Consider the following 13,016-nt stretch of genomic DNA (forward strand, 5'->3'; position numbering starts at 1 on the left):
GGCCCCAGTTATTTGTTTTATGTAGGACTCTCAAAGGGGGAGGGATGGAGACTCTTTTTGTCGGATAGAAATTGGACTGGAAAGCGTTCTTTCTTTTCTTTCAATATTTCCTCAAGGCTGGGAATACAGCCCATTGGTAAAACGACTGACTGGCATCAGGCTGAGGCTCATGATGCCAATAATACACACACACACCACCAAAAACAACCGCCGCCACCACCACAAAAATCCAAGAAAAAGACGGGGGTAGCATGGTTGGTAGAGTGCTTGCCCAGTATGCATGAAGCCGTGTGGTCAATCCTCAGCCCTGCATCAGTCAGACCTGATGACACATACCTGTAATGCCAGCACTCCGGAGAATGGCAGAGGCAAGAGAATCAAAAGTTTGAGTTAATGCTCAGCCATACACAGAGAGAGTTTAAGGCCAGTTTGGGCTTCAAGAAGCCCTGCCATAAAAGGAAAAAAGCGTGAGAGAGAGGGAACAGAAAGAGAAAATTAGGGAAGACAGCAAGGGAGAAAGGGAAAAAAAAGAAAGAAGGAAGGGAAGAGGAGGAGGGGCAAATAAAAATAAATCTACCCAAAGAAGCTTGTCTAGCCTCCCCACAAATTCCTCAGCAGCCTACATTCACGACCGCAAACCAGACCCGCTCCATGCAACCTCAGAGGCTACGCCCCTTTCCTTCCGCTTCCGGTCTTTCTCCAGTCATTCAGCCCTGTACCCCAGTTCCGGCGCCGCCGGGTCTGGGTTCCGGGTTCGTTTCCCTGGTTTCCGGGCCGGGCTGGTGTCTCCCGCTGCCGGGCGGAGCGGCGGCCCTCGGGTGTCGGGACTCGCCGGCCGAGCTCCCGCGGGTCCCGTGGCTCCCCGCCGGCCCGGTCTCGGGTCGCGTCGCCTTCCCCGCCCAATGGAGTCCCAGTGCGACTACTCGATGTATTTCCCGGCCGTGCCGCTGCCGCCACGCGCCGAGCTGGCTGGGGACCCGGGCCGGTACCGGGCGCTGCCCCGGCGCAACCATCTGTACCTGGGGGAGACGGTCCGCTTCCTGCTGGTGCTGCGCTGCCGGGGCGGCGCGGGGCCCGGCGTCGGGGGAGGCGCGGGCTTGGCATCCCGAGGGGCCTGGACCGAGCTGGCGACAGCCCTGGCCGCCCTGGCCTCGGTCAGCGCTGGAGGGGGAATCCCGGGGGGCGGCGGCGCCGGCGACCAGGATGCCGAGCCCCCGGGGGGAGGGGACCCAGGGGGCGGAGGCTTGTTTCGAGGCTGCAGCCCCCTTCTCACCCACGGCCCGGGCCCTGCTACCTCAGGGGGAGCGACCACGGTGAGGATCTCTGGGTGACAAGGGCAGAGGGGAGGTTCGTTGGGGGCAACAGGGGAAGTTTGGAGCATGGACTCTTAGGGACTTAACGCAGGAGGCAGATGGCAGCATTGTTCTGCCTTGCAGAGGGACCTAAGACAGGAGGCAGATGACAGCGAGGGGAGGGCATAAAGACTTGCCCTGTCTTGCAGAGAGGTGGAAGGATCCTGCGTCTTTGATACCCTCCTGACTTCTTCACCCCTTTGCAATCCCCAGCTGCCTGTGGAAGAACCGATCGTGTCCACAGATGAGGTCATTTTCCCACTCACTGTTTCACTGGATAGACTGCCCCCAGGGACACCCAAGGCCAAGGTAGGATGACAAAGCTGGAGCTGTTGCCCTATAATTCAGACGACGTTTCAAGACCCACCCGTCAGTCCTGATCATGGTCCGATGCCTCCTGTAATCTAGATTGTAGTGACCGTGTGGAAACGCGAGGTCGAGGCACCGGAAGTCAGAGATCAAGGCTACCTGCGCTTGCTACAGACTCGATCTCCTGGGGAGACATTCCGCGGAGAACAGAGCGCCTTCAAGGCCCAAGGTGGGGGAGAAGGGAAAAGCTGGAACCCGGAAGAGGGGTAGATTAGAAGGTGGCAGGGAAGAACTGAGAAGCAGAGGTCTGATTTCTTGCCTCATCCCCTCTCTGCAGTGAGCACCCTGCTGACGCTGCTTCCCCCTCCAGTTCTGAAATGCCGGCAGTTCACTGTGGCTGGAAAACACTTGACCGTGCTCAAGGGTGAGCAAATCTTTTGGCTCAAGGCTTGAATAGTCCAAGGGAGTGGATTGGAGGGCAGTGATGGGTCTATTATGCTGGTAAAGGTAGGGCTGAGGGCAAAGGGGGGGGGGGGTCTCACTTCTCTGAACTTGGCTGGTTCCCCCACAGTGCTGAACAGCTCCTCCCAGGAGGAGATCTCCATCTGGGATATCCGAATCCTCCCCAACTTCAATGCCAGTTACCTACCTGTCATGCCTGATGGCTCTGTACTGCTGGTGGACAATGTCTGGTGAGGTCTGGGGAGGGGCGGGGCTGTCGAGTGGTGGGGCAGAGATGGGGCATGGCAAGCTATTCACTGCCTTCCTTTCTTCTTCTGCACTAGTCACCAGTCTGGGGAAGTCTCCATGGGCTCCTTCTGTCGGCTTCCTGGTACCTCTGGCTACTTCCCTTGTCCTCTTAGTGCCCTGGAGGAACACAACTTCCTGTTTCAGCTGAGAGGGGGTGAGCAGCCCCCTCCTGGGGCCAAGGAGGTGAGCTGGTGTGTTCACATAAGTGATGAGAACAGTGGGAACTGGAAATACAGTTCAGTTGGTAGAGTGCTTGCCTACCAAGCACAGAACCCTGGGTTCTGCCCTCAGCATTGCATAAATCAGTAGTGGCATGTGCCTGGGGTCTGGGATTCTAGCAAACGGGTGACAGCAGGAAAATCAGGAGTTCAAGGACATCCCCAGCTGAGTAAGCAGATATAGACGAGTCTAGGCTGAGACCTGTCTCAAATGAGAGACAACTGAAGGGAAAGGTGTGGGCTTAAGAGACAAAAACTCTAAACGTGGGAAGTCTCCCTGTGTCCTCTCTGCAGGGTCTTGAAGTCCCCTTGATTGCCGTGGTTCAGTGGTCCACCCCAAAACTGCCCTTCACCCAGAGCATCTACACCCACTACCGGTGAGTATGTGGGAGACCCACCATGCACTTCTGCTCACCTCTGCCTAACACATACACCCAGCTTCCTCTTCCACTGCTCCTAGCCTGCCCAGTGTCCGCCTAGACCGCCCCTGCTTTGTGATGACCGCTTCTTGTGAATCCCCTGTTCGGACCTACGAGCGTTTCACTGTCACCTACACGCTGCTCAACAACCTCCAAGACTTCCTTGCTGTGAGGCTTGTGTGGACCCCGGAACACGCACAGGCTGGTGGGTCCCCTACCAGGCTGAGACCTCATCCCCTGGGAGGGACAGGGAAAGGAAGAGGTAGGATAGTGAGAAGAGCTCAGAGTGGTGTCAGCCCTACCTCTGTGGGTGCCTGCAGCAGCCGGATAGCTCTGCCGAGGACCTGGCTAGTCATCCAGGGTCACAGATGGGGAGTTAAGATAGGCAGTGGGCAGAGACATTGATTGGGTCTGTGCGTTCTGGTACAGATTCTACCCCGCTCATTTCTAGCTGTGTGACCTTGTTAAGTTACTGCATCTCTGGGCTTCTATCCTCTCTAAAACTGAGTAAATAACATCCCATGGCTTGTTACGCATATTAATGAGTTAGTGCACGATACTGATTAAGAACAGACCTCGGCACACGGCATTAACCACCACTGTCTGTAACCCTCAGCACAAGATAACATTTACTCAGTGTACCCCACAGAGCACCTTGCGAATTAAACACCCCCTGCTGGTAAAGACCTGTAGGGGCTGAGGAAAGCTGTCTGGTGTTGATGGGTATCTGTTTCTTCCCCAGGAAAGCAGCTGTGTGAAGAGGAGCGCCGGGCCATGCAAGCAGCCCTGGACTCCATCGTCTGCCACACACCCCTCAATAACCTTGGCTTCTCCCGGAAGGGCAGCGCGCTTACCTTCAGTGTGGCCTTCCAGGCTCTGAGGACGGGGCTCTTTGAGGTGGGCCCAGTGTTGGGTGGGACAGTCAGGGCTTCCTAGCTTCTGGAGGGGAAATGCCTTAGGGAGCCTAGAAGGCTGGGCACAGGGAAGCTGGAGGCCCAGTCCAACCTGGGTCTGTGTGAAGGTCTGCATCTTCCTACCCAGCTGAGCCAGCACATGAAACTGAAGCTGCAGTTCACTGCCAGTGTGTCCCACCCTCCGCCTGAGGCCCGGCCCCTGTCCCGCAAGAGCAGCCCCAGCAGCCCTGCCGTCCGCGACCTGGTGGAAAGACACCAGGCCAGCCTAGGCCGCTCTCAGTCCTTCTCCCACCAGCAGCCTTCCCGTAGCCACCTCATGAGGTAAGGGACCTGGGTGGCTGTCAGTGTGACCAGGAGGGGAGTTGGGAGTCTAGGAACAGGATGCCAGAGGGGTGGGGATGCTGCACCCTCACGGAGCCCACAGCCCCTGCCTTCTCCCAGGTCTGGCAGCGTGATGGAGCGCAGGGCCATCACACCCCCTGTGGCCTCCCCCGTCGGTCGTCCCCTCTACCTGCCCCCGGACAAGGCTGTGCTTTCTCTAGACAAGATTGCCAAGCGCGAGTGTAAAGTCCTGGTGGTGGAGCCCGTCAAGTAGCACCAGTCGCTCACTCGGCTCCGGACACTCCAGAAACCCTAAGCCCCCGAGGGCTCCTTGTTCCCAGGCTGCGCCTCCCACTGTAGGCAGAGAGGCCCTGCAGGACTGTCTGTCTGTGTCTGCTGGTGAGGGATAAGGGCAGAAGCTGTGAGATGGCAGCGCGGCTGCAGCTCAGCCAACAGTATTCCCAAGTTCTCGTGGGGGGGCTGGCCCCACCCCAGCAGGGCAAGGGCTGCAGGCGCTCCCTTGCCCCAGCCCTTCACTTTGTCCCGAGTTTACAAAGTATTCTCCTTCCTGTTCAATCCTCTCTGCCTCTGAAATTCCCTTCCACCCACCCGCAGGGCTGAGATTAGAGGGTGGTAGTGGTAAAGGGACCCCAACAATGACAATGACTCTCCTGTCTCAGGGGTTGGGGACATAGCTAGGTGGCCTCTTTCTGCCCCTCATGTTTACGTTGGCAGCCTGAAGCACTTTAAGTTCTGTTTTCTTGTTTTTATTTTTGTCTGTTCCTGTAACTTATTCTCTGACTCCACCTCCAACTGAAGTAAACTATTATTAAAAGCTCTTCAGGAGGGAGTCTGAGTCTTGTCTGTGTGTCGGCCACAGGAGAGATTGCTTTCATTGTACAAACAGTTGTCTTCCTGTCCATGAGTCTCCAATTTCTAGTTTTACTTTGGCTTTTCGGAACGCCCTAGACTGGCCTGAAACCACTATGCAGCAGCCCAGGCTGTCTGAACTTGATGCTCCCGACTTGCCTCTCAAGTGCTGGGATTACAGATGTGCACCATCACACCTGTCTCAGCTTCCCAGTTGTGGTGCCTGGAGGTGGTCTTGTCCCACTGATGGACTGAGGTATGGCTATCTCCCTAGAAGGTCTAAGTCAGGCGCAAGGTGCGATGGCCTCAGCCCCACCCCCACCCAGACAAACCATTCTGTGCACATATTGTGAGCACTGAGAAGGGTTGCCTTGCTGTTTATTATGCAGAATGCAGAAAAGAGAGCATCTTTTTGCCAGTTTCCCTTAGCGCAGAAGTCACTAAGCCTTTGTGACTTGGATGGGGGTGAGGAGGTGGTGAGCACAGGCCCAGTTCCAGCAGTGAGACAGACAGAGGACAGTGTCCCCGTCACAGTCCACAGTCCAGCCAGAGCCTTCTGCAGCTCAGACGTCAATAGGTTCCCGACCGCGGTTCTGCCTCTTTACCACAAACACCCTCTGTCCGGACACGGTCACCAGTAGCGTGTGTTCACCAAAGACCACTGGAAAGGGAAGGGAGCACAGTTAATGAGTGCAGTGGCCTCCGTGAGGTCAGAGCAAAGCTGGCTGGGATGAGACAGAGGAGAGGCGGCTGGGAAAACCTTCTCGTCCTTATTGCTCGGTTCTCATACTAGAGGGGTCTCAAGCTGAAGGCAGGAGTTGAACCAGGGTCCTCAGGAGGAATTGGGAGTCAATGGAATGGAGCCAGATACTCCTTCCCTAAGCAGAGAAGCCTCTAGAAAAAAACCCCACCACCAAAGGCAGGAGCTCACCAGACAGGCGCTTGAAAGGGACGTTCGTGCCATGGTGCAGCCGGAAGCCACAAGCTGTGCTGACCAGCTCTGAGATGGTGCTGGCTGCCTGCTCATCATTCTCAAGGTCCCCAGATGACTGCATGTGGATGGAGGAGAGTAGGGGCAAAAAGTGAGAGCCCAGAGTTAGGAACAAATTCAAGACACAGGACCACTGGGTCCCACACTTGTCATGGTCTCCCATAGTCTCAAGTTGCCTAGCATTGGAAAAATTCTACCTGAAGCTTCTTTATGACGGTGTTGCCATCCCTTGTACCATCCTGTTTCTCATCCTGAAATACCAGGCTTTATTTGCAACTCTGCTGATAGCCATGCGAGTGATCAAAACCTTGAGTGTGTTTATCAAATGATCTACCACACCCCAGCCCCTCACTGGGGGATTCTAGGCAGGGGCTCTAACACTGAGCCACACCCCAGCCCCTCACCTAGGATTCCTGGCAGATGTTCCACCACTGAGCTAACTGCTCAGTCTTTAAAGGTTCCACCTGTTCCCAGTCTTCCCACTTGTCTGTAGGCTATGAAGCAGAAACACCCACTTGTCTTTGAAGCTTTCCCTCTGGCTATGACAGTAGTACAGACTTCCTCTGGATAGTAGCACAGACTGTCTTAACTTCCTCTCCCCACTGCTTCTAAGTGGGCCTATTACTAGGCTTAGTTCCTTTTGCTCTGTTTCCCTATCTGTATGTTGGGGTCAGCAGGACCTATTTTATGGGCTTGTGAAGGTTTCATGAGAAAAGAGAACACTATGTACCTATATAATAAATGTTCTATATATCTGTTAGCAGTACACCTCAAACTCAGTATCTACAGTCAGGCCATCAAAATTCTTAGCCACTTCCTTGGTCAGCTTCCTTTCTTGAGTTATTTGTTCAGGCACCATAGTATTTTTCTGGTTTTCCCAGTTTAAAGGTCTACAAGAGCTAGCTCCAGGACAGGCTCTAAAGCTACAGAGAAACCCTGTCTCGAAAAACAAAAAAAAAAAAAATAAATAAAAAAAAAAAAAAATAAAAAAAAAATAAAGCCCTACTGGATGAGTACTTCTGAAAGGTAATATACATGCAGAAGTACTTCTATCTAGTTAGTGCCAACATATAGAACACCTCTAACACCGCTGGGCTCTGGAGATGGCTTAGTGAGTAAGAGCGCTTGCTGTACAAGCAAGAGGACCTGAGTTCAAATCCCCAGCCAGACATGGCCACACTTGCAACCCCAGCACTGTAGGGGGCACAGACAGGTGGACTGCTGGGGCTTACTCAGGGCTTGCAAACCTAGCTCCAGGTTCACTGAGACCCTGGCCCAAGAAATAAGGCAGAGAGTGCTAAGAGCAGGACTCTACTGTCCTGCACTGGCCTCAGCATGTACCCTCTTCTGGAAGAAAGGCATCATGCAGATAGAGCACTCATATACATAAAATCTTTTTTTTTTTTAAAAAGGTGTTTCACCACCATACCTGGTTCTCCTAAGGGGACAGGGAGAATAGATACCTTGTTCCTTCTTGCTACCAATCTAGTTTCCTACCTAGACGACGCCTGTAACAGTCGTGTTAAACCATTTCAGTGAGCCATGTCTGTGTTTTAAATAGCCCTCAGGATTTCTCCAAAGATGTCGAGGCTAGCCATAGGAAGTCCTCCACTATCAGATTCTTACCACATCATCCTTCCTGCTCAAACCGTTTCAACACAAACCCACAACTAACCCAGACAGGCACTGACACACTCAGGCAGTTCAGTCCAGCTCCCAGCCCTGAGTGTTCTTTCCTCATTCACAGCCTTCTGCCCTTGCAGCTCAGCTCATTCCTGCCTCGAAAGAAGTCTTGCGATCTAGGTGCAGGTGAAATGGTTCAAACATAAAAGTGCTTGTCTCAATGCCGATGACCTGAGTTCAATCCTCAGGACCCACATGTTGCAAGAACTCACTCCCGAACGTTTTCTCTGACATTCACTGGCTGTGGCACCTATATGCACCCCGTGTGAGTTTTAAAGCTATACCAAATAAAAACACACTATAAGTGATTAGTTATCATCAAACTAATTGTATGACTTTAGAAAGTTGGTAAACTTTTTTTTTTTTTTTTTTTGAGGCAAGGTTACATGTAGTCCAGGCTGGGATAAATTCACTACGTAGCCAAGGATGACCCTGAACTTCTTCCAAGTGCTGGGATGACAGGTTATGTCCCACCTGGTTAATGCAGTACTGGGGATTGAACTCAAGGCTTCGTGCGTGCTAAGCAAATTAACTCTCTGAACTGAGCTACATCCCCAGTCCTTTGGATACAAACCTCTTTTATACCATAAAACAAAAGACTTGGATTCCAGACGTTAATTACTAAAAGCTCAATATATGGCAAGCCGGGAGCCAGAGGACAAAAAAATAGACAACTGGGAGAAACTGGGCAATATTTGATGGTATTTCTGGGTCGTGTATCCCAAAAGGACCTCCCCAATACACACACACACACACACACACACACACACACACTCAGTCCCGCCCGCGCCCTGCTCGCACGCCTCACTTTCCCACAACGCACCGCCAGCACTGCACCTTCGCTCAGTACCAGGTAGCCAAGCTGGTCTGGGATTCGCTCCAGCCCCTGGGTCAGTGCGGAAGTCTAATGGGTAAAGAGGCAAGGGGTGAGAAGCATGACAGCCTTGAAGACCCATCTTCCTCCTGAATTGGCCCTTCCAGACCCTCTAAGTAGCTTGTAAGACGGAGTCTATCTGCGGTCACTACTGGACCCCCGAGCTCATCCACTTGTCGTGTAGACGACCCTGGAGACCTTCCTAGCCCCTCCTCGCAGCCCTTCTCACTCCAGTCCCCTTGTGCCCCGCCCCTTGTGCCATCTAGACTATTCCCCAGCCGCAGAACACCCGGTGGCAAGGCCTTCTCCAGCCCTCCCTGTCGGCTCCCTCCCATCTCCGTTCCCTCTCGTTCCAGGAGTGGAATAAAGGTAAGAGCCGAGTGCAGGCCATAAGGGGGCAACTGAAGCTTGGGGAACTGGGACGCGGAACCCGAGGCGTGTACGCCCGCGCATGCGTCCTCACTCACCATCGCAGCCGTAGGTGCCGGGGGAGCTGTCTACCGGATAGGTAGCTTCCGGAGCCAGGCTCGGGTCACGTGGTTCCACCAGCTGACGCTAGCCCAGCCCCCCGCGCGCCGATTGGAGGGCGGGTACGTCATCAGACTTCATCAACCACTGCGGAGCGCCGCTCCCCGGACACACTCGTGGATTGGTTGCATTTCCCCGACCCGGCGAGAGTCTCGGGAGAGTCCGCGGGTTAGTGGGCGGGGGCGGGACACCCCCCCCACCCCGGGACACCCCCCCCACCCCCCCCCCCACCCCCCCCCCCCACTCTACGAATGTGCGCATGTGCACCCGGGGCTTCCTAGCAGAAACTAGCGCAGTCTAGGGGTGTTAGGGGAGTACGGGACGTTTCTGGCACTCAGTGGTGTCCCGCTTCAACCTGAACCTGAAATGAGAAACTAATGTGAAAGACGAAGGTTTGCATGTGAAAAGCTGTTCACAGTGTTACTCTCCTGTCTTGAGGATGCTTAAGGGTGAAGCGACCCAAATATAACTCTGAACAGGTAAATCAAATTTGGTGCACACACACAATAGCATATGATCGGTACAAGGGAATAAAGCCCTGACACAATGGAGCGTGAGAATCTCGAAAACAAGATGGAGAAAGTAGGCTGGAGAGATGGCTTCAGAGGCTACTCAACTAAATAGCTAGTTCAAAGCCAGTCTTGAGCCTAAGCTACCTGCCGAGACCCTGACCAATACACGTACACTTCTGGCAAACCCAGAAAATCTGGAAGCATGTTAGTGGTTGGTAGTGGGACAAGAGAACACAGGGAGTGACTGTTACTGGGGTTTTGTTAGGGGGAGGGGCAGGGTAATTTAAGCTTTTTGGAATTGCGTCGAAGACTGCACATCATTGTGACCGTGCCGAGGTCACTGAACCATACACTTTGAAATAGAGAATTTTAAGATGTGTGAATTATCCCCCACCCCTCTTTTCAGTGGGCAGATCTTGAGTTAGAGGCTACTTTACGCTTAATAGTGAGACTGTCTCTAAAGAGTTTTAAATTAGTAGAGATTAGCAAGAGAAAGTTGTTCAGAGATGCTAAATATACAAACCATTCCCTGGCCTTAGGTACTCGTGATGCTTAGGCATAATATTTTGGGTTTTGTTTGTTTTGTTTTGATATAGGACTTCATGTAGATGGTCTTGAGTTCCTGAAGCTCCTGTTTCCACCTCCCAAGTGCAGAGGTCACAGTTGTGTGCTGCCACAGCTGGCTAGGGACAGCTTCTATGTATTTATTTTTCCATTTATTACTCAGATCATTTTCATCTATACACATTCATCAAAAACTCTCATTCATAACCCTATAGTAGCGCCCCCTTAACTACCCTGTCATTGCTCCAGATGGGGGAAGTGCAGTGGCAGGGTCAGTTTCTAGTCTCAATTTTCTGATGCCAAGTCCAAAGCTTTTTCCTTTGTCCTATGGACAAATTATGCAGTTCTTTAAAACTACATTTTACCTTTTTTTTTTAATAGCAATTGAGTAAACCATCCAAGAATGCTTGGCATTCAGTAATCAAGACGGAAATGAGGGTCTAGAGAGATTGCTTGGAGGTTAAGATCATGTGCTGCTCTTCCAGAGGACCAGCATTTGGTCCCCAGCATCCATGTCAGGCAACCCACAAGCTCTAGCTCTAGGGGATCTGATGTTTTCTCTCTTCAGGCCTCTGTGGACACATACGTGCACATGCACGTGCACATGCGTGCACACACACAATTTTAAAAATAAGATTTTTTTTAAGGGCGTGAAGTCAGAAGGCAATTTTTCATTTCCTTTCAGGCGTAGTGTCAGACATCGTTATTAACACAGAAACTATTAACAACACAGAAAATGCTGATTTTTAACAACAGACAGCCCATGCAATAACATAAACTACATTAAAAACTTCCTCCTGACGTTCTTATTAATACGGATGAATTCTTCACCTAGCACTGTTTCCTTTTGCCATAACGTGACTCACACAACTCGTGTCGACAATGATGTTTCTTGTTCCGTCACCGAGTGTGTACTGGGTGTCTCCTGCGTTCGTTCCAAACACTCGTTAAAATTGGCAGGTACAGCTGTGACTTTTCTCTGAGACAGGATCTCTTGTAGGCGCGAAACTAATACTCCTAAAAGCAAGCATAGAACTCTACGTTGAAACCGGCCTTGGCAATGAATTTTTAATATAACAACAAAACCATAAGCAACAAATTGCCCCCAAACAAGTGGGATGTCGTCAATGGGTCTGAAATTAAGGAGTCATACCAGAAAAGTGTCACTGAAGAGTGGCAGCACCTGAATGTGAGCAGCGCCACCTAGTGGACTGGCATCCCAGACTGAAGAATGAGAAAGCTAGCTAAGCCCCAGCGGCCCCATCTCTCTCTGCTTGCTGACTGTGGACGCCATGTGACCAGCTGCCTGGTGCTCCCACCGCCAGGCCTTCCCACCGCCAAGATGAACTGTATCCCCCGAAACCACGAGCCTTCAAGTACAGGACTTTGTCACAACCACCAGAAAATTAACTTACACACAAGACCACATCAGATTGAAAAAGTTCTGCTGAGCAAAGGAAATGGCCAATGAGAAATGAAAGCCGGACAATATAAAGGATGAGAGAAAATACCTGAAACCATATAACTGGCGTGAAGTTAATACCTAAAATATATGTTATTCAGACAACTCAACAGCTTGAAGAACCACGTAATTCAATTAACGGATGGGGAAATGTCAAGACTTTTTTTCTGAGGTGGATATACAAATATTAGTCGCTGTTTTGTACAGTTGAGAGGCTGATCTACAGTGGCCACAATTTTGGTTTTGAATGGGTGACTTTATTAAGAAGGAGTGGGAAAGAGAGAGAGAGAGAGAGAGAGAGAGAGAGAGAGCACAAAGCAATCGAATCACGTACTCAAGTATCTAGCAGAAACTAACTTGGGAAACCCCTCTTTAAGGCAGCCACCAACAGATAGAAAGTCCTGGGCAAAGTAGAATGTCTCCTTGTGGGAGGCTTCTAAGTAAAGAATAAAAACCATCAAACTGGGAGCTTACAGACATCCCGCAGAAACTGACCTGGGGTTTTCACCCCATGACTGAGCTTTCAGCTTCTCTCCCACTGCAGGCCCCTCCATACAGTGAACACTAGGGAACCTCTGTTGGAAACGGGTCACCTGCCAGTCATTCTCAAGGGCACTTTATTTGGTTGGCTGGTTTTGAGACAGAGTCTCACACTGTAGACTCGGCTGGCCTGGTACTCACAGAGATCCTCCTGCCTTTGCCCTCCAGAGTTCTGTGATTAAAGATGTGTGTCACTTGTGTACTAACAGGCCAGTATCGTCACTCTTGGGCTCTTTTGATGTTTTGTTCCCTTTCTATCAGAGTTAGAGGGCCAGCCCATCCCTAGACCTTAGAAGACCCCTGAGACAAGCACGTTTATGCCTGAAATGGAGGTGGAGTTGGGGATGAGGGTGCAGCTCTGCTTCCGGAGCCAACTACCCAGTGCATTCAAATAGCATATGACAGCTGACAATAGGATGTCCATGACACCAGCTATCAAGGGCGTTCCACATCACTAACGACAGGGGAATGCATACCAAAACTACCCCACACTTATTTCTTCATGTGTATTATTTTATGTGTAGGAGTGTTTTGCCTGCATGTCTGTGTTCCACGCATAGTACAATGCTACCTGAGGCCAGAAAAGGGTGTCAGATCCATATGGGTGCTAGGAGCAGAACCCAGTTCCTCTAGAAAAGCAGCCAGTGCTCTTAGCCATCGCTCCAGCTCCTGGGACAGTTATTATAAAAGGAAAGGGGCGAAGAAAGGG

The 13,016-nt window shown here is 51.7% G+C and overlaps 3 protein-coding genes across 4 annotated transcripts in view; 2 read left to right on the top strand and 1 right to left on the bottom strand.

The window, feature by feature from the left end:
* The first annotated feature begins 742 nt into the window (after positions 1 to 742).
* Positions 743 to 5,126, top strand: Trappc14 (trafficking protein particle complex subunit 14). 2 transcript variants are annotated; one of them, XM_038346238.1, is made up of 11 exons: positions 745 to 1,313; positions 1,566 to 1,661; positions 1,761 to 1,890; positions 1,999 to 2,085; positions 2,233 to 2,353; positions 2,447 to 2,594; positions 2,924 to 3,006; positions 3,090 to 3,253; positions 3,791 to 3,945; positions 4,090 to 4,283; positions 4,404 to 5,126. In XM_038346238.1, the coding sequence occupies exons 1-11, from the start codon at positions 903 to 905 to the stop codon at positions 4,555 to 4,557; spliced, it is 1,743 nt and encodes a 580-aa protein (XP_038202166.1). In that variant the 5' UTR covers positions 745 to 902; the 3' UTR covers positions 4,558 to 5,126. The 2 variants fall into 2 exon arrangements, with proteins under 2 accessions (XP_038202167.1, XP_038202166.1); XM_038346239.1 differs by lacking the exon at positions 4,404 to 5,126 and having other exon boundaries at positions 743 to 1,313; positions 4,070 to 4,232.
* A 388-nt stretch (positions 5,127 to 5,514) lies between these two features.
* Positions 5,515 to 9,245, bottom strand: Lamtor4 (late endosomal/lysosomal adaptor, MAPK and MTOR activator 4). Its single transcript, XM_038346241.2, has 4 exons — positions 9,169 to 9,245; positions 8,651 to 8,731; positions 6,085 to 6,202; positions 5,515 to 5,814 (listed from the first exon to the last, which is right to left on the bottom strand). Exons 1-4 carry the CDS (start codon positions 9,169 to 9,171, stop codon positions 5,717 to 5,719), a joined length of 300 nt encoding a protein of 99 aa, XP_038202169.1. The 5' UTR covers positions 9,172 to 9,245; the 3' UTR covers positions 5,515 to 5,716.
* The window catches only part of LOC119825395 (NXPE family member 3-like), a 54,721-nt gene continuing 50,553 nt past the window's right edge, over positions 8,849 to 13,016 (top strand). The window contains exon 1 of the mRNA XM_038346240.1: positions 8,849 to 9,070. The gene's annotated coding sequence lies outside the window, so the exon portion shown is untranslated. The remainder of the gene's footprint in view (positions 9,071 to 13,016) is intronic.

The sequence above is a fragment of the Arvicola amphibius genome, chromosome 10 (assembly GCF_903992535.2).
Source record: "Arvicola amphibius chromosome 10, mArvAmp1.2, whole genome shotgun sequence".
Classification (NCBI taxonomy): Eukaryota; Metazoa; Chordata; class Mammalia; order Rodentia; family Cricetidae; genus Arvicola; species Arvicola amphibius.